We start from the raw sequence: 23,795 nt of genomic DNA on the forward strand, positions 1-23,795 counted from the left end.
TATTCCAGTAAAACTTTATATTCACATAGTTGATTTTATGTTATGTGAATTTCACCTCAATAAAAAATATATAAAATGAAATTTTAAAACTCTTCACAAAAACAGGCATTGGGCTGGATACAGCCCAGGAGTCTACAGAGGCCACCAACCTGACAATAAATCAAGCCCTGATTTGTAGTGTTTGCCAATTTCCATGGTATAAACACTTCCACTATGTATGATTTCAAGCTACTAACATGATGTCTGTCACCAAATGTGGAGCTGGGAAGAGATGCCTCAGTAGTACACCATTTTCACCATGAAGATTTAGTAGTCATGAATAAACTCAGAAACCTAGATAATAGTAAATGTGAGAAAATAAGTAGGAAGTGATGAGTTTTGAGTATTTCATCACCTTTGTTTTCAGTATAACTTATTGTATACAGTTTCTGTCATTGCATTTTCTTTTAGTTTAAAAAATCTTTTATACTTTTTTTAAAAATTGAAGTATAATTAATTTACAATGTGTTAGTTTCAAGTATACAGCAAAGTGGTTCAGTTACATATATATATGTGTATATATATATCCTTTTTCAGATTCTTTTCCATTATAGGTTATTACAAGATATCGAGTATAGTTCCCTGTGCTGTACAGTAGGTCCTTGTTGTTTACCTATTTTATATATAGTAGTGTGTATATATTAATCCCAAACTCCTAATTTATCCCTCCGCCCCTTTCCCCTTTGTGACCATAAGTTTGTTTTCTATGTCTGTGAGTCTTTTTCCGTTTTGTAAATAAGTTCATTTGCATCATTTTTTTTTAGGTTCCACATGTAAGTGATATCGTATGATATTTAAATTTCTCAGCCGTTTTATATATATAACACTGAATCACTTTGCTGTATACCCAAAACTAACACAACATTGTAAATCAACTATACATCAATTAAAAAATATATATATATCCAAATGAAGGTGCCCTTGAGAAGTAAAAGGGAGTGCTAAAAGTAAATTACATTAAACAATTTTTGACCACAAATGGTTTATTAAAAAGCAATAAAAATTCCATTTAAAAACTATTTTTAATAAAATTCTAAAACTTTGTTTAAAAGATGAAAAATCCAGGGCACATGCTAAAATGGATAGGACGCCGAGTTAACTAGGACAGTGGTCACCTCAGACCTCAGGAATATGGCAGTAGAAGTAAGGCAGAGGTAGTGTCCATCCTTGCTGCTCAGAGGAACATCTCAAGTGATATTTATTTCAACCAGAATCTTCGTCAAATGAAATATAAGTCATTCCTGCTCCTTGGGCACTATGTCTGCTTATGCATGTTGGTGCCTTTGTTTTTCAGGAACTAAACATAAAGCTTACAAGCACCAACTCTGGAGCCAGACTGCCTGGACCTGATCCTGGCTCCGTGCCTTATTATCTGTGCGGCCTTGGGCAAGTTACCTAACTGATCTTGGAGTGTCACTGCCCTTATACAGAAAACGAGGGAAGTAATAATACCTATCTCCCGAGGTTGTTTTGAAGATTAAATGAGTTAATACACTTCACACGTCTAGAACAGCACCTGGCACACGGGCCTGCTTGCGCAGTTTTAATGCTATTAGTGTCTACCATGTACCTGACACTGAGGTATAAATAGAGGTGATTTGTGAGCTGGGTAGAGCTCAAGGATTTGTGTCGTTTCTTAGTACAGTATTTTTAAAACTGTAATTAGCCACAGAAGTACAAATGGAGGTTTTCTATAAAAACCCAGTTATGTGACTTTTCTAGAAAATTTAGAATGCTGCCAGGCAGGAGATAACTAGCTGCCCACAGCAGCCTTCAGGTGGTCAGTCCCAACCTTATCATTGCATTTTTAACAATGGCTGTGTTTAACATCTGGCTCCCAAGATTCCTGAAAGCTTCACCACAGGCTATCATGGGCTGGTGTGAGCTGGCTCCAGCACACTCTTGGGTAGAGTCCCTACCCCTGTCCTGCTTGGATCTGGGCTGCAGGCCACAGGCTCCTTGTCCAAGATGGCATCAGTACCTTTGCAGCTGGCTGCTGGGATGGTTCTCTTGGCTCGAGTGTCATGGAGGCCATGCTTGGAGCCCCTTATGGGTGCACGATGAGCCAGCTGTTCTGAAGGTGGGGTGGGGCCAGAAGTCTGCTCCAGACCCTTTGCTGCCCCAGGTTCTCTCTGGGGCTCCAAGCTGAGGCGACCACCCCTCCTGGCCCAGGCTCCAGAGGAAGCCTTCCTCTAGCATGTCACATTGGTTATTTTCTTCATAGCTTTCAGTACAGTCACCTTGTCCTGTTTGCTTGTCTGTTGCCTGCCTTCCCCACCCTGAATGTAAGTCCCTCCAGCTCCCTCTGCTCCCTGAGTTCCTCCTCAGCACATATACATTTTTATTTTCCTGGTAAATACATAGCTGGTGAATGAACTCTGGTGTCTTTTCTTTGTTGGCTGCAGCAGTTTCAGTGTGCAGTCTGAATGGTTTTGGCTCCTGCATCCAAGGTTTTCCTGATGTTGGAGACAGCCATTCCCTCTCAGTGTGTGCAGGGTGCCCTTCTCCTTGGAAACGGCAGCTCTGTCTTCTGGCTGTGTTCTCCTTGCAGATCTCAGAGTCACTCTTGATAACCTCACCACTGGGCTGTAAAAATTGCTCTAGGTTTCAGCAAGGCTAATGCCATATTTGCTTCTATCCACACCCCCTACCCCCAACCCTGTGCCACTGTGTCCCTGCAGGGCTGTTAGAGCCCTCCCCAGGTAGAGTGACAGTCGCGTTAATCCTCGCCTGTCTTCCCAACAGCCTCTGAGTTAGAGCCAGCAGGCAGGGGGCCCAGTTCTCTCCCATCTCTGTGCAAGCAGTTGTGAGCAGAGCAGCCTCAGTGCCGGTCCTGGAGGGTTGTGTGCACTGGGTTCTCTCTCCCTTCCCTGCTGGTGGATTCAAGGGATAAGAGGACTAGGGCAGGATAACAGCCCCGACATCTTGAGTGCAGTTTGCCAGACAGGTGGGCCCGCCTCTCGGGGACCCTGTGCAGGGTACATCAGATTCAGCCCTGCTTTCTTCCTCCCCTTCGTGATGGGGTCATTGCGTGGTGTAAGGTGGGAGTGAAAAATAGCTGAGGCAGAACCAGTTGCCATAAAAGTATTTGGACCCTTAGGACAGAGTTTAACACCTGAGAATTTATTTCTGAGGGAAAAATGAGAGAAGGAAGTCGTCGTACGTGTGAAGATGATCATTGCAAGATTGGTTGCAGTAGGGGAACCCGGAAGGAAATGGGATGCCCAGCAGTTGGAGAAGGTCAAGGAAATGATGCATTAATGGAACGTTTAGCTGTTAAACAAGATCATTATGAAGATTATGTAACAACAGGAAGAAGTGTTCGATGAAAAAAAAACAGTATGTGTGATGCAATTTCAACTACGTAATTGTTGCAGGCTCTGGACAAGAGCAGGAAAGTCAGCCAGAGAAACGTGGCCATGGCTTAGGCTGGTGGGGGCTCGGGGGGCTTCAGGGGCTCAGGGGAGACAGTGCTGCAGAGCTTGGCCTCTGGGGTCAGACCTGAGCCATGATGTTGTTATCTGCCTCCTGGGGCTGTTGTGGTTCAAGAGTGACAAAGGTAGTGGCCCAGAAGATACTCTCAGAGAAAAGGAAGACCAAAGTGGGTGGAGGAGAACTCGAGATATTTAGGGTGAAGAGCTTGGGCACCATCAAGCCTCAGGTCCCCATCGGTGAGCCCGGTCAGCACTGTGTTAGGTCAGACATGGTCAGTATGTATAAAAAGTTACGGGACCGGATGTGGGCACACTCAGACAAAGTGCCCGTCACAAGTTGGCCAGGAGGTGGGCTCAGGTTCACCATTTTGGGGTTGAAATCAGGGTCCAAAGAGGATGTGCCTAACTGGGCTAGTGTGAGTGTGTTTATTTGGAGGTGAGAGAAAAGGGGGCTTGCCTGCTCCGAGGGTCCTGCCCCACCTCCGAGGGTGGGGAGGGGTGGAGTCAGCCAGTGGTACCTAGACACCCTCAGTGCCTTTGAGATGCAGAAGTGCCGCCAGGTGGGTCCAGAGGTGGCACCTGGGCCCCAGATGCAGATGTGGAGCTGCCTGGGGGTGGGACTGCTCAGGCAGCGGAGAAGTGGAGTGAGAGAAGGAAAGGGTCTCGGGTTGTGCCTTGAAGAGCTCCAAGAGGAGGAAGATGAGCGTGTGGAGGGATGTCAGGATCTGCTCGGGGTCCGAGAGATGAGACGAGGCAGGGCTGACAGGTCCTTGGCTTTGGTGAAAAGTTGCCTGGGCAGAGCAGTTTTGGTGCAGTGGCAGGTAGGGATGAGGTAGAGCTCCTTTTTAATTTCCTTTTTAATGTTAATGTAGGTTTTAGTAAAAACTTGTGCTCTGTTTCCTCACCTAGGTGCCATGGTCAGTTGTGTTTGGTATCCACCTGTATGGTGATTATGAAAAGGGGCAAAAACAGACCTTTAAAAAAGTTGCAAAAAATAGGTTTAAAATAGTGAGAAAGTAATGTTAGAAAATGATACACCGAAGGAAATACAGTAAAAAGGGAAATCCTCTGTGTTCCCAGTGCTCCTCAGTGTTCTCTGCCTGGTATGTTTAAAGCAAGGGACAGCTGCTGTGGTGCTTCTCCTGGAACCCAGCTGGGGTCCCGCCTTGCCTTGGACGTTTGATGACCGGGACCTCGTGTCTCGCTGCAGGGCTATCCTGCAACATTTAGCCATGGGGCAGGCTCTTGTCCTCAGGATCAATTTTGCCACCCCTTGCCCTGTGGGACGCAGGTGGTTTGGGGTGAGGCAGGCAGTGCCGATGGGGGTCCACGCCAGCCCAGCAGGGCCTGCTGTTGGGTGTCAGGCTTTCCCAGGTCCCCAGCAGGGAAGGTTGGGAGGAAGCGGCTGATTTGGCTCTTGGTAGCAAGTGACCTCGGGAGCCGTGGTGGTCCTCCCTCACCTTCTAGCAGCAACCTTCCACTCATCCGCCATGCCAAGCAGTGCCGCCGCCTGTGGATCACGCTGTCACTGAGTTACCATGTTGGATTGTGATGTTTGGTTTCCCCCATTGTTTTAATGTTGCCTCCACAAAAATCTCACCTGGCTCTCCTTCCTCCTGCTTTATGTAGCCCGTCGGAATCATTTCAGGGTGGCCAAGAAGGTAATTTGGAGAAAGTATTTGTGGTTGTGGTGACGTCTGGGACCACTGTGTTGAAAATGGGAGACTCTCTCCGAAGCCATTGGGCCCTGCTGAGCAAACGTGTTTGCCTGGAGCAGTATCCGAGCCTGTGCCACCCTGGCCACAGCCTTCTCCTGCCCTTGCCTCAGCTTTCCCTCTGCCGGCCACCCAGCCATGGTACCCTTGGCCTTGTCTTCCGTGGGCGTTGTGTGAGGAGCACTGAGAGTCACCTGCCTGTTCCCATGGCCCTTGTGGGGTGGCCAGTACCGGTGACAGCTGGAAACGGGACAGGGCCTGTTTGCTCTCGAGATACTTACTTGGTGACTGCACATCCTGACTTGCTGCAGAGGGAGACCCCTGGGATGTTTGTAATGTTGGAGTGAACATGGTGCCCAGCAACCAAGGACAGTAAGATGGGGCTTCATTTATCTGTCCGTCCTTCCTTCCTTCCTTCATTCATTCATTCACTCACACTTGAGAGTAGTAAGGGTCTAGCTCAGCTGTCTTGAGGGAAGTCGATTTCAGACACTTTCAGTCACAGAAGCTTAATACATTGCAGACAACCATGAAGAGTGAGGGGGAAAAGGAAGCTGTCAGATGCCTTGAGGCTGTTTTCATGTCAAGAGGATGGAGACAGGTTATCGCTCACACCAACTGTTTGAGGGGAAAACAGACTGCTGTTTGCCTAAGACTTCCTGGAGATGTTTGTGGCCACTGGCCTTTTCCATGTGAGCATGGGAAGTTGGCTCCCTCTCCTGGGTCTCCAGTTGAAGTATGACAAAACCCCACAGGCAGGCTGAGGAGGGCACATGTCCTGAAGTTCAGTCCTCGGCGGCTAGTGAGCCTTTCATTTCGCAACCTGTAAGACGCTGTCACCCAGCTCCAGCCACAGTGCGTTTTCTGAAGGAATGCCAGGAGTCACCTTTTCCAAGCCCACAGTTGGGATGTGCAGTCTGTTGATGCACAGGTGTTGCAGGGGCAAGCAGAATGTCCAGGAGAAAAAATATATATATGGATTGATGCCTGCTGCTATTAGGAGTGCGTTATACACACGTGCCTTTGCCATGCAGTCCTTATGATACCCCTGGGAGGCCCAGGCACGACAGGCTTCTTCATGAGGGGGGAAGGAACTTTTCTGTCTGACCTTCCACCCCAGGGAGGGCTGAGCCCAAGAGGGGCATCTGATGCCTAACCTCCAACAAAGAAGCGTTCCTTCTCTTTGCCTCCCACCCCTCCTCCTTTTTCTAGGACCTGTCGCATCTGTCATCTGCCTCCATAGTTGCTTTACAACTCTATGGAGGTATAATTGACATACAATAAACTGTGCACACTTAAAAGTGTACAATTACATATATTTTGATCTGTAAATACACCTGAGAAGCCATCATCACAGTCACGGTAATAAAGATATTTCCAAAAGTTTTTTCTTGTCCCATTGTAATCTTCCCTTCAGCCCACCCCCATCCCCAGGCAACTGCTGATTTACTGTCGCCGTAGATTAATTTGCCTTTTCTAGAATTTTGTGAAATCATGTGGCATGTACTTTTTTGGCGGGGTGGTGTCTGGGCTCTTCTTTCATTAATATTTATTTTGAGATTCATGCATGTTGTATATATATGAATAGTTCATTCTTTTCTGTTGCTAACATTTCATTTTATGGATGTACTACAATTTGTTTATCCATTCTTGTGTTGATGGACTTTTGGGTTGCTTAATAACCTGTCAAAATGTCTTCCAAGGTGATTATACCGTTTAATACTCCCACCCCACACCAGCAGTGTATGAGTTTCAGTTGTCCCACATTTTGATGAGCACTCCGTATGGTCAATCTTTTTAATTTTAGCTATTTTAACAGGTATGTAGTGGTATCTCATGGTGTTTTAAATTTGAATTTCCCTGATGGCTAATAGTGCTGAGCATCTCTTCAAGTATTTGTTTGCCATGCATAGCTCTTCTTTGGTGACAGATTTGAAAATCTGTTCAAATCATTTCCCCATTTTTTCCCCCTTGGGTTCTTTGCCTAATTATTGAATTGAAAGAGATTTTTATATATTCTAGAGACAAGTCCTTTCTTAGATACATGATTCGTGTATATTTTCTCCCAGTGGTGGCTTACCTTTTCATTTTCATGACAGTGTCATCTTTTGAAGAGCAAAGGTTTTCAATTTTGATGAAATCCAGTTTGTTTTCTCTATAGTTTGTACTTTTTGTTTCATATTACTAAAGTCTTTGCCTTTTAAACCCAAGGTCACTAAGATTTTCCTCCTATGTTTTCTTCTGTACATTATATAGTTTTAACTCTTACATTTAGGTTTATGATCCATTTTGTGTTAATTTTTGTATGTCTTGTGAGATAGAGGTCAAGGGTTTGATGTTTTGTTTCAGTGTTGTTGTTTTTTGCCTATTGGCTATCCAGTTATTCCAGCACTATTTGTTGAAAGATTATTCGTTCATTTCTGAATTGCCTTACCACTGTTGTTAGGAATCAGCTGCCCATGTATGTGTGGATCTGTTAAATGGACTCTACTCTGTTCCATTGATCTGTTTGTTTGTTTTTGCTCCAATACCACACTGTCTTGACTATATAATGTCTTAAAAATCAGATAATGTGGGCTTCTGATTTTCTTTTTTTCAAAGTTTGTTAGCTATCCTAGGACCTTTGCGTTTCCATATAAATTTTAGAATCAACTTGTCAATCTCTCCCAAAGACCCTGCTGGAATTCCGATTGGGATTGCATTGAATCTATAGATCAGTTTGGGGAAGAACTGACATCTTAACAATATTGACTCTTCCATGCTATTAACTTGGTATATCTTTCCATTAATTGAGGCCTATCATAGTGTCTCTCAGCCATGTTTTGTACTTTTCAGTGTTGAGGTCTTACATCTTTTGTCAGATTTATCTGTAAGTTCTTCATAGTTTTTTTTTTTTTAACATCTTTATTGGAGTATAATTGCTTTACAATGGTGTGTTAGTTTCTGCTGTATAACAAAGTGAATCAGCTATACATATACATATATTCCCATTTCTCCTCCCTCTTGCGTCTCCCTCCCACCCTCCCTGTTCCACCCCTCTAGGTAGACACAAAGCACCGAGCTGATCTCCCTGTGCTATGCGGCTACTTCCCACTAGCTAGCTATTTTCTTCATAGTTTTAATTGCTATTGTAAATGGAATTGGGTTTTTAAATTTTCAGTTTCTGAATATTTGTTGCTTGCATATAGAAATACAGTGGAATTTTATATTGAACTTATATCCTGCCACCTTGCTAAACTCACTTATTCTTATTTTGTAGATTCTATAAGATTTTCCATATAGACTGTTCTGTTATTTGTGAATAAAGACAGCTTTACTTCCCCCTTTCCAATCTGGATGGTTTTTCTTCCTACCTCCCTCCCTCCCTCCCTTTCTTTTTCTCTTTTCCTTGCCTTATTGCACTAGCTGGAATCTCCTGACAAGACTGAATAGAAGTAGTGAGCACATGTCCTTGTTTTGTACCTGTTCCTGGGGGAAAACATTCAGCCCTTCACCATCAAGTATGATGTTAGCTGTGGGTATTATCAAGCTGAGGAAGTTCTCTTCTACTCCTAGCCAACTGAGAGTTTTCATCAGGAATGGATGTTTAATTTTGTCAAATGTTTTTTCTACATCTATTGAAATGATCATAAGGCTTTTCATTTTTGGTCTCTTAATATGGCAGATTAAGTTGAGTTTTGAATGTTATCTGCCTCCCCCACTTTAATTTCTAGTCTTTCCTTGCTATCTTCATTCCTGGTGTAGGCATGCAGAATTTTCCTTATCCGAATTGTTCCACTGTTCTCCCTTGAGCCAGCTGTTTCTGCCCTTGTCACCAATACGACTTGCTGATGGCCTGTTGTGTGGAGGCAGGTATGGGCTAACTGCACAGGATTAGCAGGTTAGGTTAGTAATGAAACTGTGGCCAGGTGTGTAATGGGCACCCTGGCTTCCTCATTGTGGAAGTGGCATAACACCTACTTTGGAAGTCTGTGGTCTCAGGAGAGAACCACTGTGTGGTAGGAGACAGAGGCCTGCCCGCCCACCCACCCAGGATGCTGGCTAGTGATGCCCACGCAGTGGTTGCTGCCTGCCTGCCTGCCTCTCTCCAGTAACTTTAGAGCTTGCTCCTTCCTGGGGACTCTGACCTGCTCTGTGCTCCTTCCGTGGAACCTGCAGAGCGCCCTTGTTTTCCCCAAACTGGCCTCTGCCCAGGATAGGAGCGTGTGGACACCTTTCTCTGTGAGCTGTGAAGCGTAGCACACACTGGGTATCTCAGAGGTAGCCTGGGCTCCTGGTGCGGCAGTTCTCAGACCTTGAGAGGGTCTCTGCTGCCGAGTGGGGGGTGAGAGGCTGGCTCGCCAACACCTCTCCCTCCTCTTCAAACCCAGTAGCGCTGGCATCTGTTTCTAGGATGGGGTGGCCTCTAAGACCAATTTTTCATTAAAGTGTAGCATATATCCAGAAAAGTACACAGGTTGTAAGTATTACATCTCAGTGAACGTTTATGAAGTGAACATACCCCAGAAACCCCTACCCAGGTCATGGAATAGAGCTTCTCCCCGGAAGCCATTCTTGTTCCCTCTCCTAGTGTCTTTGCACCCCCAACTTCCCTGACTTCCGTCACCGTGGACAAGTCTTGCCTGCTTTTGAGCTTCCAGTCCAGCACAGAATGTATTCTTTTGTATCTGGCTTTTTCACTCAACCTGTTTTGAGATTTATCTTTGATGTTGTGTGTAGCAGTAGTGTGTTCATTGGACGTTGAATGGCTAGACCATGATTTAGTCATCCATTATACTGTTGGTGGCCACGTGGGTGGTTTTCAGATGGGGCTGTTCTGAATATGGCTGCTCTGACCATTCTCAGCACATGCATGCTCACATTTCTGTTGGTCCCTACCCCAGAGTGGAATTGCTAGGTCCTGGGGTATGAGTGTTCATCCTTACATGATGTTTGATACAGTGCACAGACTTACCTTCCTGTTCCATGTGACGATGTCCTTGGTCTTCTCCACGGTGGCCCCTGTTGCAGGAATGCCCACTGAGAAAGTCCCCATGCCCACTGCTGTTCTTCTAGCTCCACACAGAGCCCAGGGCAGCAGGTGGGGGAAAGAGGTGGCCTTGAACCTGATCCCTCTCAAGCGTAGTCCCATGACAGGCTGTGTGGTGACCCCCTTTCTTGAGCGCTTACTGTGTGCCAGCCAGGCTCTGTCCTGTTCATGTGTGTCTCTTGTCCCCCTCCCAGGAGCCTGTAGGAAGCTTCTGTCATCCTCCCACTTCGTGGCTGATGGAATAGGTGGGTGGGCTCAGAGCTATCTGCTCACCTCCTGTGTACAGTCTTCTCTGGTGCTTTCTGCCCTGGAGCATGTGATACGGAGCTCACGCAGCCCGTTAGGCCATGTCCTGCCTGATGGCTGCTGTGTCATGTAGGACAGGCATACCGTCCCTCAATTACCTTTAGGGCCTGATGAGTTTGCGGATCTCACAGATTCCTGTTCCGTGGAAGGTGACAAGGGCTCCTCCGTACTTAACCCTGTGACTCGCCAAATGACTTAACCAGTGTGGCCCCCACCCAGGCTCTGGCAGTTCCTGTTACTCTTTCACATCCACCCAGCTCAGAACAGACGTTGGTGACCCCGTGTGGAGTGCCCAGGAAAGTGAGGGCCACCAGACCTTGTGAGTCAGTCACATGTCTGTAACACACTCTTACTGCTTACCACGGGCATCCTGGTCGTCGGTTGTGGGTGTGGTCACTTTTACCCATCAAGGCTCGGCAGCCTCAGGTTCTGGGACCGGTTCTGGGCTTGAGGCCCTCTGAGAAGGCCTTGGTTCTCTTCTCCATAGTCCTTCTCATGTCCTAAAGGAGCCTGCTTGATGTCGCCACTTTGGTGCTCCTGGCCGCTCAGCTGAGCCTCAGTTGTGGTGCCTCACCTGTTATTTCTGTCCTTGCCTCTGGCCATTTCTACCTATGCCTCAGGACTGGGCCATAACCAGCCCTTCCTGCGTCCTCCAAGCCTGCATTTGGTGACTTGTTGAGGGAAATTCTAGGATATCCCCTGTTCTCGGGATCCTATAGCAGCCCAGGAGCAGACTGGCAGACTTTTGGCGCCACACTAGGCACTGCGCTGCCTGAAGGGATCTTAGAAACCCCAGAGCGGCCTGGCGGACAGTGCACAGGACCCTCTCCTGACCTGACCCCTGTGGGCACAGTCTCCCAGGATGGTGGTCAGTGTGCCATTGAGGATCTACAAACACAATCTGTGGTTTTCCCAACATTCCGCCCAGGCTTTCCGGCTGCCGGAGGGAGAACTGGGCTCAGGTTGGTGGCTGGTCTTGCTTTTTAAGTCTTATTAGTTGGACCAGCATTGGAAGCCAGGTCTGGCCCAGCTGCTTCTCTGCCCAGCCCCAGCACCAGGCGTTTTTCACCGGCAGCACAAGAGTGCACTGCTGTCACCTCGCTGTTTCACTTAGCATTCTCTTGGAGGTTGGCCCTGTCACTTCCTAAAAAGCTGGCTCGTTCTAGTTTTGGATCTCCTGTATTCTACATGCATGTGGGCCGAGCACTGTGTGTGCCCCTCCCATGGGCGTCGGGTGTTTTCGTCTTGCTCAGCTAGTATTCTTACTGGCTGTTCCCACGAGAGCACGGCTGAGAGGGAGGAAACCTCACCCGGCATGCTGTCATCAGATGCACTGCCACCCGGACCCTTCTGCGAGCATGGATGCAGATAGAAAACGCTCTGCTTGGCTTTCTGACTATCCAGTTGTATCAGTGTAGGAATGAACCAGCTCCCAGATGACATGTCGAGAGCTCTTGTGCTCTCAGAAAGGGCTGAATTACAACAAGAATTGTATGTTGACCTGATTCAGAGGTCAGGAGCGTTTAAGTTTGTAGTTTTGTTGGGAAGAGCTGCTGGGACAGTTGAGAGAGAGGACCAGCACTGTGGAGAGGGCCCTCTCTCACCTCTGCAAGCCTCTCGGAGAGGTCCCATGGATGGTAGCTGCTCATGGTCGCTGCCCTGGGCCCTGGGCTTCCTCTTCCTGGGCTGCTCATTAGGTGCAAGCAGTGCTCTGCCTGCTGCCTCTGGGCCAAGTTGCATCTGCAGTCGGCTGCTCTGGCCATGGGCGCTCTGCGGGCTGTGAGTGTACAACAGTCAGGGCCACGCAGGCAGTGGCCGTCCTCCAGCTGTGGATGCTCCTGGGGAGCAGATGGGCCCCACCGATGAGGAAGTGCTTTTGTGCTTTTGCAAGTGGTGAGCTTGGTGGCTGTGGCTGAGACACAGCCCCCGCCCCAGTGTCGTTCTTCCTCTCAGAAGCCGTGAATGAGAGAGACTTCACCCCTGTGGGTGCGAGATTCCCATGGGGTCCTGGCAGAGGAAGGCGCCTTTGCCAGGCAGAGCGCTGGCATGACACCTGCCTGAGGGAGGTTCCCCTGGCTCCTGCCTGGCTGTGGGACCAGGCAAGGCAGAACGGGGCCGGGAGGCTGCACCTTCCGAGCTGAGAGGTAGAATCAAGGCACACTGACTTCTTTTCCTCGCTCAGGGAGACGGGGTGGGACACGGGCTGGTCACCGACAGGCTCTCCGGGAGATGCAGGCGCCGCCTCTTGCACTGACTTGCAGTAGAAAGCAGTTAGAGTCACAGAATAGCACCTACCTTGGGAACGTGTGGAGTTCATCAGAAGCAGGAAGACTTGCTGTGGCTGAAAAAAGTGAGACTGGGACCAAATCACAGACACACACTCGCCTGGCAAAGCCTCTTTCATCCGCGCGGACACAACTGACGCCCACTGTGTGGCTTGCAGGGCACAGTGACTCAGCCAAGGATGGCCTTAACAACGCTCAGCACATTGAAAGGCTCAAGGTTTGCTTGCTTCTGGGTGCCATCTGTGTCGTGTTTTGGTTTGGAAGGACAGCTTGCTTGCTGTTGAACACTTCCAAAGCCTTTCGAGCTAAGTGGGTTTTGTAAATTGTAGTCTAGACTATTCTGCTTTAAAAAAAAAAAAAAAGAAAAGAAAAGTGACTTCCACATGGTTGGTTTTAAAGTGAACTAGTTTTTACTGCTGACCTGGTGGGCTTTGAGCCCACTGAAGGAGTTGGTGTGGGCTGTGCTGCATAGATGCAGGGCCACAGTGTGGTCAGGGGCTGGCTAGACAGGCAGGGTGAGTCCGTCCTCGGTGTGTGCCACTTCCTTCCAGGGCCTGGCAGGGAGAGGCTCCAGTGCCATTGTCGTTTACCAAGTGTCCTGCAGCTTAGGGCAAGCGTTGAGGGTGGGCTGAAGCCCCTGCTGTTGTGGGTGGGCGTGGGGATCCCTCTGGCTCCAGTGCACCCTGGGGGGAGACAGAGGCAGCCTGGCCATCCATAGGTGCTGCTGGGCATGAAGCCAGCCCTGTGTGGAACTCTTGTAACCTGTGCATTTCCCTGCTGTGGCAAGTCGGGGAGAGTATGTGGGTGGGATGCCAGCGTCACCAGCCTGGTGGTGTCTGGGTGCCCTCCCTCACCCTACCTAGTAAAGCACCAGCTGGGCGGTGTGTTGTGGGCAGACCCTGTGCCAGGCTAGCGTAAAGCCACGCTCCACTGCCTTCTAGCTGCGTGGTGAGCACTGGTCCTCTTTTACCTTCCTGGACCCTCAGTTTTTTTCTTATCTGTAAAGTGGAGTTTCGAGGAAGAAAAGCTAGAGACCTTGGCCCCTGGAGGAACCCAAGAAGTAGTGGTCCTATGAGGAGAGTCAGGCTGGGTGGGCCTGCCCTGGCTTACTGCCCTTGGGTCTCACCAGTGCTTGGACTTGGGGAGTACAGGGTTTCCTCTTTGCCACCAGGGCTGCACAGGTCCAGCTTAATTAGTAAGAGACTGGGGATTTCGGGTGGAGCAGGAGCCCTTGATGCCTGGAGAAAAGGGAGCAGTGAGCAAGGGGCCTTGCAGACTCCAAAGAAGTCTCAGTTCCTTGTTTCACATCAGGGCTGGAAATCCCCCACAGGGTGGTAATTACTCAGGGCCTGGGCCTATCCCCTGAATTACCACGAGGAGGAGGCTGGTCAGTGGTGGGTCTGTGCCCCCTGGGCCGTCCCCACCTCTGCGCATGGATCCAGGTTCAGACCACTGAACCAGTTCACAGAACAACTTTCAGACATATGATGTGGGAGTGGTGGCATCCTGCACTGTGTAGTCCACACTTTTACCCAGGCTGCTTCTGAGGGCTGCTGCCCTGCCTTGGTCCTGTCGCCTGTGCGTGTCCAGCGCCCCTTCCTTCCTCCTGTGAGTCGAGCAGCAAATGTCGTGGGTTAGGCTGGCTGGAGTAGTGACTTAGCAAGTGATGAGGGGCTCACCAGAAGGTAGGCCTTACTGCTTCCCCGCCTGCCCTTGGTTCTCACGTGGTGGGAGGTCTGCATAAGAACCCTGGGAACTGGGTCAGTGGTGAGGAGCGTTCCCTCCCCGCCTCCCAGCGTGTGCCCCTGGGCGTCCCTGAGGTGTGAGTGAGGACGGCTTGAGGAGGGTCCTTTCTCTCCCCTCCCTGAGCCGGCCTGGAGGAGGCCAGTTTAGGGGGTGTCCGTGTGTTCCATGTGGAGACACCGGCTGCTCCGCCTTCTTTCTGCCTGGGATGGATGTTCGTTCGCTTTCCTGTCTGACCGTGGATACCTGATTGTCCCTCATGAATCTCCAGTCTAGGATCCGCAAGCACTTGGCGCAGTAGTGACGGAGTCAGTTCCACCAGTGGTCACCAGCTGACTGTGTGGCCACCTGGGCCACACCCGGGGCTGTCCACTGACTTCCTGCCCTGCCTCTGCTCCGCTCTGAGTGCTCCCCCGCTGCCTGGCCCACCTCACCTGCTCCCTGCCCTTCCAGAGTAGCCCTCCCCGCTCCTGACACCTCCCTCTGCAGCGCCAGCCCTGAGCACATTTAGGCATCTGTGTGCACAGGGGCAGACATCACCACCCTGGGAGGGTATTTACTTGCAATAAAGAGGCCAGACAAATAATGAAAGTAAGTGGGCTGGGACAGTGAGCAGTTCACACGGGAAGTCAGCATTAGTAGAAAGAAGGTGACATTTGGCTTCACTAATTATTAAGGAAATTCACATTAATCTGTATCTGTTGAAGGAGCCCTAATGAGAAGATGAGGCTGCAGGTGTTCAGACGTCCCTCATGTGTGAATTCTGCCCTTTTTGGGAAAGCTGTTTGGCAAATAGTTTTGAGAGGTGGTTTTTTTATTAGTCTTGGTTTGACTTCATTCCCTGGGAATGAATCCCAAGGGAGATATCCAAAGGACAGAAGGGCCACGGATGTGCCAGGCTATTCCTGACAGCAAGAAGGTGTGAGTGACCCTTGGGCATTATGACCTGTAGAGCTGCCCCAAAGCCCTCTTTGAGAGCAGTGCCTGGGAGTAGCTCAGAGGCTTCCTCCCCACACAGTAATGGCATGGTCTCTGCTGTGATCATGAGTGTATTTTCAGACAGACGGGTGCCAGGAAGGACCTAGCAACAGGGTGGCCTGTTGGGGTAGTGGGAGCAGTTCAGCTCCCACAGTGGCTGAAGTTAATGGAAGGCAGGTTGTGTAGCCAGCTTACTTCCCCTGGATCTGTTCTTTCTCCTGGCCTCCTGACTCATGCCACTGTCTTTGCTCTGGACCCCTCTCCCCTCTCCAGGGCTTTGGTGCCATTTCACCATCTCCTGAGGTGTTGGGGCTTCTCCTGTCCACCCTGGGAGGCCCTGCTCAGATGCTGTCCTCACCACAGGTACCCCTGGCCTGCCTTGTTCCTGACACCCATCTCCCTGTCCCACGGGTCCTGTGCTGGACTTTTTATAGGCCTGGAGCCTGGATGGGAGCCTCCCCTTGGCTATATCTGAGCCTTGGCGTCCCTGCTATGCAGAGGGTCCTCTCATCGAGGGTGGGAGGCAAGGGCCACAGGCTGCCGGGGTGTCACTGTCTGCTTTGTCTGAGGCCGGAGGCCCAACCTGGCACTGCATAGACCCCAGGACTCCTGCCTGTTTGGTGTGGTGAGGGCAGGGCTTGGTCCACTTCCTGGTCCCAAGGGCCTGACTGCCTCCAGAATGCCAGGTGATGCTCCCCACACAGTGCTCAGTGCCCTTGCCATCATGGCCAGAGTGGGGGCCAGGGCGGAGCCAGAGGGATGAGCCCTCAGGGGTCCTGAACTTCCACGCAGCAGGGGCAGAAAGAAGAAGGCAGAGGATGTAGCACTTTCCACAGGGCCGAGAGCCTGAGAGCCTCCTCAAAGCCGAAAGCCCCTCTGCACACCCGCCCGAGTGTAGGAGCTGCTCAGCTGTGACAGTGGGGCCCACAAGCCTTACCCCATCCCCGCCCCTGTGCAGCTTCCAGGAGGGTCTCCAGCTGTGTGAGGTCTACAGTGCCAGCTTGCTGCCAGCCCCCAGGGTTGCTCAGGTGTTCTGCCTCCCCCCTCCTGTCTGGCAGCAAGACAGTGTCTGCCCAAGGACAAGGACACTCTGTGCCGCTGGGCTCGCTCTGCGGGGACTGCTGGTTCAGAAGTGTGTGGGGACCCAGGGCTCTAAATATACCAGGGTGAGGTCACTGGAGTGGAGACAGGCCATGTGGCAAGCCCAGGACCCTGTCAGGGCCAGAATCCCAGGGCTGGGGACAGGGAGAGGGTGGCCTCGTCCCGGTGGGACCGGCCTCCTCACTGCCCAGTTTGTCAGTATTTTTTCTTGGAAAAAAGTGCTTTGGGGCTCCTAAGAAATCTTTGTCTACCCCAAGGTTGCAAAGATATTCTCCTGTTTATTCTAGAAGCCTTAGAGTTTTTGCTTTCACATTTAGGTCTGGGATTCATTTTGAGTTAATTTTTGAGTATGCTGTGATGCTTGGTGTAACTGGAATCAACAATATGTATTTTCTGTGACTTTTCATCCTTCGTGGTTTGAACTTCACCTTGTTAACGCACTGAAGCTGCAGTGTGCTCATTTCTAGTGCTCTTGAATTTCTCAGTCTGTTCCTTCAACTCCTGGAAGACATTGGTGTCGTTATAACATACGACCACATGACCCACACCTTTCTGTGCCATCCCCATTCATTAAATGTGGTGGTAATAATAGTACCTTCCCCTTGAGGTTGTGATAATTCAACAAAGTAGTGCTATGTGGCAACAGACCTTGGTAGAACAGGGCCTGCCTCGTAGCAAGTATCGTGTGAGGGATAGAATCGCTTGGTCATGAGACATGCACGTGTTTGATTTGACTAGACACAGCCCCATCGCTCCCCAGAGTTGGCTGCACCCCAGAACTACCTGGTATTGTCAGACCCCATTTCCACCAGTCAGGTGTGTATGCAGTGTAGCAGCCACTGGTGGGTTCGGTCTGCATCTGCTGATGACTAAGAGAGTTGAACACTGCTGCACGACCTCCTGTTTTGTCCAGTTCCTATTCGTGTCTCCTGGCCCAAGTTCTCTGTATGCTCAGATGGATCCTTGGGGCCCTGTGGCATTGGTCTTCTCCCACTTTGACTTTTGCTCTCCTTGTGGTGTCTTTAGATGAACTCTGACGATCTCGTTAATTTAACTAAATTGATTAGATTATTACGTATGGCTCTTTTCAACTTGGTGCACTTTATTTGATAAATCTTTCAACCTCCCGTCAGATGGCAGATTTGAGTGCATCTCCCATATGAAGAGCGAATCTTGTTTCATAAACACAGTGAATCTTAGCTGTGTGACAGCCACTTCGACAGGTGGGCGTGTCCATAGACAGGCTCATGGTAAACTGGTCACCACGCACTAGAGGAGGCAGACCGGAGGGTGCGCGCTGGGTGCCATGCTGGCCCCTGGCAGCAGGTAGGAGGCTGCACGAGGTGGGGACTTTGATGATGCTGGCTCCACTGGCTCTTGGGAAAGGGAGCGTTCTGGAGCAGGCTGGCACGGGGAGAAGTGCCTGGGGTCTGACCAGTGGCTCTTGTTTTGCAGATCCGGAACATGGTGGCGGTGCAGGAAGTCATCTCCAGCCTGGAGAAATACCCCATTACCAAAGAGGCACTGGAGGTGAGCATTTCTGGCCTGAGCACTAGGGAGGGCAGTGAGGGCCAGGCCTGGGCTGCCCCAACCCAGGTCTTTCCTGGCTTCTTGGAGCCTCAGAGACTTTGCTCACTGGCCCAGCGGGGCCTTAAGAGGAGTGAGGGGGGCGTGCCCTCCTGGCCTGCACTGTGCCAGCCCACAGCGCATGCTCCAAGAGTACCGTCTTCCCACAGGCACTGCAGGAAATGGGTGGCTTTAGTCTGGGGCCCCTTTCTCTGCAGGAGGCCCTGCACACTCTGGGGTGCATGCCCAGCAGAGGTTCCAGTGAGTGACGCTGGCTCAGGGCCCTCTGTTTGCTGTTGCCTTTGCCACAATGTGCTCCCCCAGCATGCTTTGCAGTAGCCTTAAATGGTCCACAGCCTCCAGGAGTTGGGAGCCTGTGAGATGATGCTTCTGAGAATGCCGTCTCTGGGACCATAAGGTCTGAGGACTTGGGAGTTGAGAATTTAAATGTCACAAGGGACCCAAAATCCTCGTAGGTTTTGTGTCTGGGAGGCCAGTGGTTTAGGGGCCAGTGGGGTCATTTCAGAGACATGGGGCCCTTCCCCCCGTTTCTGTCTCAGCTCCCTTTTCATGGGGTGACCCTGTCCTAAAAGTGTGTCATCGTCTCTCTCTGGCTGTAGGAAACCCGACTTGGGAAGCTCATCAACGACGTCCGCAAGAAGACAAAGAACGAGGAGCTCGCCAAGCGGGCCAAGAAGCTGCTGCGGAGCTGGCAGAAGCTCATCGAGCCCGTGCACCAGAATGAGGCTGCACTGCGGGGGCTGGCGGGTGCCCCCGGCTCGGCCAACGGGGGCGCCCATAACTGCCGGCCGGAGGCAGGGGTGGCCGGCCCGCCCAAGAGCATCCATGACCTGAAGAACCGCAATGACATCCAGAGGCTGCCCGGGCAGCGGCTGGACAGGCTGGGCAGCCGCAAGCGCCGGGGGGACCAGCGTGACCTCGGTCACCCTGGGCCACCTCCCAAGGTCTCCAAAGTGAGCCACGACTCCCTGGTAGCCAACTCGTCCCCCCTCCCCACCAACGGGATCAGTGGGAGCCCTGAGAGCTTCCCCGGCCCCCTGGACGGCAGTGGGCACGTGGGCCCCGAGGGCAGCCGCCTGGAGCACAGCGAGAATGACAAGCACAGTGGCAAGATCCCCGTCAATGCCGTGAGGCCACACACCAGCTCCCCGGGCCTGGGCAAGCCCCCCGGGCCCTGCCTGCAGACGAAGGCTGCGGTGCTGCAGCAGCTGGACAGGGTGGACGAGACTCCAGGTCCCCCCCACCCCAAGGGGCCGCCTCGCTGCTCTTTCAGTCCCCGGAACTCACGGCACGAGGGCTCCTTTGCCCGGCAGCGGAGCCCGTACACATACAAGGGCTCCGTGCCCAGTCCCTCGCCTCGGCCCCAGTCACTCGATGCCACGCAGGTGCCATCACCGCTTCCGCTGGCCCAGCCGTCCACACCCCCCGTGCGGCGGCTCGAGCTGCTGCCCAGCGCAGAGAGCCCGGTACGCTGGCTGGAGCAGCCTGAGGGCCACCAGCGGCTCGCGGGGTCGGGCTGCAAGGCAGGGCTGCCACCGGCCGAGCCCCTCCTGCCCCGGGCAGGCTTCTCCCCGGACTCCTCCAAGGCAGACAGCGATGCTGCCTCCTCCGGTGGCTCGGACAGCAAAAAGAAGAAGAGGTACCGGCCTCGTGACTACACGGTTAACTTGGACGGGCAGGTGGCCGAGGCAGGTGTCAAGCCTGTCCGGTTAAAAGAGCGGAAGCTCACCTTTGACCCCATGACGAGACAGATCAAACCTCTGACCCAGAAAGAGCCAGTGCGGGCTGACAGCCCTGTGCACACAGAGCAGCCGAGGACAGAGCTGGACAAGCCCGAGGCCAAGGCCAGCCTCCAGAGCCCTTTTGAACAGACGAACTGGAAGGAGCTGTCGCGCAACGAGATCATCCAGTCCTACCTGAGCCGGCAGAGCAGCCTGCTCTCGTCGTCGGGCGCACAGACCCCGGGCGCTCACCACTTCATGTCCGAGTACCTGAAGCAGGAGGAGAGCACTCGGCGCGGGGCCCGGAAGCCGCACGTGCTGGTGCCTCACGGCCCACCCACGGACCTCCCAGGGCTAAGCCGTGAGGTCACGCAGGACGATCTGGACAGGATCCAGGCCCATCAGTGGCCGGGGGTGAACGGGTGTCAGGACACACAGGGTAACTGGTATGACTGGACGCAGTGCATATCGCTCGACCCGCACGGCGACGACGGGCGGTTGAACATTCTGCCTTATGTCTGCTTGGACTGACTGGCCTGTCGGGCTCTAAGTGCATTCCCACCTTGCAGTCAGCCATAGAGGGCGGGCGCCAGGGCCCGGCCGCCTCCAGTGGTTGGGAATCTGGAGTGGGGGGTGGGGGTCCGGCCCAGGGTGGGAGGGAGAGGGAGCGAGAGTCTCTAGGTCTCTCTGTGCTCTTCCCTCAAAATTCTCCTTCTTTTGTGAAATGCTGCTACCAGTTTACTAACAAAATTGCAAAGGAAGGACCACGTGGAAGGAAGGCCAGCAAAGTGAGTTCAGAACTCTATAGCAAACCAGCTATAAAAAGCGTTAGCCCCCCACCCCGGAAGAGGTGCGGACACTTCCCAGCCCCCGGTGAGCTGGGACCTCAGTTGCAGGCAGGCACAGAAAACCTGTGGAAGAGGTTACCTTTAACACAGCAACAGAAGCACGCATCTCATCTCTGCATTTTCTGTTTTTTAACATGGCCCTGAGTGTTTGAGGCAGTGGGCAACGCTGTGGCCTCTGTTTGCACCCCACCTGGCCAGCTTTTCCATCATGGTGCCAGAAGCTTCTCAGCTGTAGCGAGCTGCTGGCATCAGGCAGGCCAGCTTGCCAGCCAGTTTGACCCACGCTCCCTGGGCGTCCACACATTTGTATCTGGTTTCAGTTACAACCCAGTTTTTAAAGAAATGCTGCAAAAATTTAAGTTTTCTAGAGTTTATTTTACCCCCCTCTTCCATCTGACCATCAGACGAATAACTTTCCTTGTTCATCCCTCTTCATTTTCCCCTTCCTGCACATATCTAGAAAAGTTCACCTTTCTAGAGTCCCCTCCCCAAAAAACACAAAAGTAACCGTGGGTGCTACTGGTGTGTAAGCTGTACTGTTGGGTGAGAAGAGACCTGTCTGTACTCTGGAAACACTCATAACCATTCCTTTAGATTCGTTTGCCTTATGGTTATTTGTCATAAACGCGATTTGCAAAAACAAGGAGCCTTAGTGAATGTACAGTACCTAGACTTCTGTGTTCTCAGGACGCAGAAGGGAGCAACTTTGCTATTTGGTCCAGTAAGTGGACACCTTGTGATATAAATGTGGAAATAAAAAAAAAAAAAAAAAAAACATTTGCACAAACCAGTCTGAGAACTGTTTTTAATTTGGTCCTTTACAGCCATATCAGCCCTTTCTGGATTCTGTATTAGCCAAGACCTGGACCCCATATCCACGGTTCAGGCCCCACAGCTAGCCAGACCGTGGGGAGGTGGGCAGGGCAAAGTCACCAAGTCAGCCTATTAGCCTTCTGCATGGAGACTGACCTCCACCTTGCCTTTCATTCACTCAGGGCCACGATGCCTCTTCCATCTCTAAAGTCACCTGCTAGCTTTGGGTGACAGACCAAGGGGCCACATCCGTCTCCATCCAGACCTCATCTTCCCCAGAAAGAAGCCCTCCCAAGCTATGTTTGGCAGCCTAGCCCTTGGCCCTAGCCCCAGGCTGCCAACTCCCCATGCAGGCCTGGGGTTGTCTTACTATGTGGCTGGGGCTGACTTTTTAAAAAATAACTTTTCTTCCTTGACTATAAAGTGATAATCTTTTAATTCTTCCCCCTTGTCTCTGAAACCGTATGCTTCAGCTTTCTAGTTTTTTTCACTCTGGCATAGGTCTTCTTGTCCATATCTACTTAATTTCACAGGTAAGGAAGCAGCTACCCCTTTACAGGGGCAGCCCCATAGGGCAAACCAAGGGGTCCAGGAACATTCAGTCAACCCAGAACCACAGTTTCAGAGCCAGTGGGGAATTCTGACATAGCCTTGGTGCAGGACACACCCACTCCTAGAAAAAGTAGGTGAAGTAACTTTAAGGGCAGTGTGAGGTTGAACTCTGCCCCTGCCATCTACCATCTGTATGGATCTGGGCTAATCACTTTACTCCCATGCACCTGTCCCCATTTGGGAGATGCAAGTGCTACCCCAGAGTTGTGAGGACTAAAATTAAATCATCAAACTTCAGGGGGGAAAAAAAGCATGTCAGCAGGACCATTTGTGCTGTGGAGTAACTAGTTTCCTAAGTCCACAGTGCCTGTTTTCTCACTTTGTAATATGGCCAGCTGACATGTGGGTATCCTGAGGGTGACATTATTCTTGTGACAAAGGGTCACAGGCACAGCTGGAAGCTATTAGGGTGCAGGTTGCCATCCCATGAGCCTGTCCTTCTCTCAGGCCTGGGCTTTGAGGGAGGTCACTGCTCCCCCACCCCCTGCAGGGACCACCTTTCCTGTGTCTGAGTATCTTGGTAAGCCCTAGGGTACAGATATTGCCTGCCTCTGAGAACACAAGGTTAAGCTAAGACCTGCCACCAACATTTGGGGGATCAAGTTGGGCTGTCACTTTTTAATTTGCCAAGTAAGGACACGGTAGAAGGAAATTTTAACACTCCCTATCCCCCCAAAAGTTGGAAGTACATGATTTTTCGAACAAAGTCCTTTAGTATAAGATCATCTTGCTGAAAACACCGTTTTGTTTTCCTCCGTTGCGGCTTGGGGCTGCTCCATCCCAGCCGGTCCTTGGGCGTCAGCAGTCGAGGCCAAAACCACGCCCCTCCCTCCTGCAGATCCCTAGAGACAGGTGTCCGAAGAGGCTGCCATTACCGCGGCTCCCAAATTGGCCCGAGTACCTAAGCCACGTCGCTTCCCTTCTCTGGGCTTCGGTCCGTCAGTCGGTGAAATGAAGGTGGTAATACCATCTTCGTTTCACCGCACAGCGCACATCGAGTTCCCAGAACGTGCTCCGGAGCGCTCTGAGGTTGGCCCCTCTGTTGGAGTCCAGCCACGGGAGTTCGCTCCCGGTTTGCAGAAAGAATTTAGCCCAAGGAGAGGTTTTTACAATTCGGTTTCTCTCCCCGAAAGGTCTGGTCTTTTACCTTCGTTGTCCGCCGCCGGCCATCAGGAATCTGGCTGGAGGGCGCCGATGCAGCCCGGACATCGAGGTTTGACCCACGAATTCGATCGCCCGCTCAGACACCGACGTGGCGGGGCCTAACGCTCCCGCCCGCCCCTCCCGCTTGTGCTCCGGGGCCCCGTCCCCGATCCCCCTGGCCAGCCCACCGCTCGAAGACCCCTTGTGGCTTCACGGCCCCCGTTCCTTCCTTCCGCTTCCGGTACAGGCCCCGCCCTCCCCCGGGTGGGCTTCCGGAGGGGGCGGGGCCTGCGCTCGCTACGTGGTGGCGGGCGCGTCTGCCGGCGCGTGTCAGTGACGCGAGAGGTGGCAGCCAATGGGGAGCGGCGTTGGCTGGCGCTCCCGCTCCCGTCCGGCCCCGCCCCCGCCCGGCGTCGGGCCGTCGGACGGGCGGGAAGGGGC

General features: G+C 51.7%; 1 protein-coding gene across 1 annotated transcript in view; it reads left to right on the forward strand.

Moving 5' to 3' along the window:
- Positions 1 to 21,531, forward strand: part of MED26 (mediator complex subunit 26) — a 39,573-nt gene extending 18,042 nt beyond the window's left edge. Inside the window, exons 2-3 of the mRNA XM_068534766.1 lie at positions 18,086 to 18,160; positions 18,817 to 21,531. Coding sequence (XP_068390867.1) covers positions 18,086 to 18,160; positions 18,817 to 20,469 — 1,728 coding nt within the window. The 3' untranslated portion in view covers positions 20,470 to 21,531. The remainder of the gene's footprint in view (positions 1 to 18,085; positions 18,161 to 18,816) is intronic.
- Positions 21,532 to 23,795: the final 2,264 nt, after the last annotated feature.

This window comes from Eschrichtius robustus, chromosome 2 (genome assembly GCF_028021215.1).
Source record: "Eschrichtius robustus isolate mEscRob2 chromosome 2, mEscRob2.pri, whole genome shotgun sequence".
Classification (NCBI taxonomy): domain Eukaryota; kingdom Metazoa; phylum Chordata; class Mammalia; order Artiodactyla; family Eschrichtiidae; genus Eschrichtius; species Eschrichtius robustus.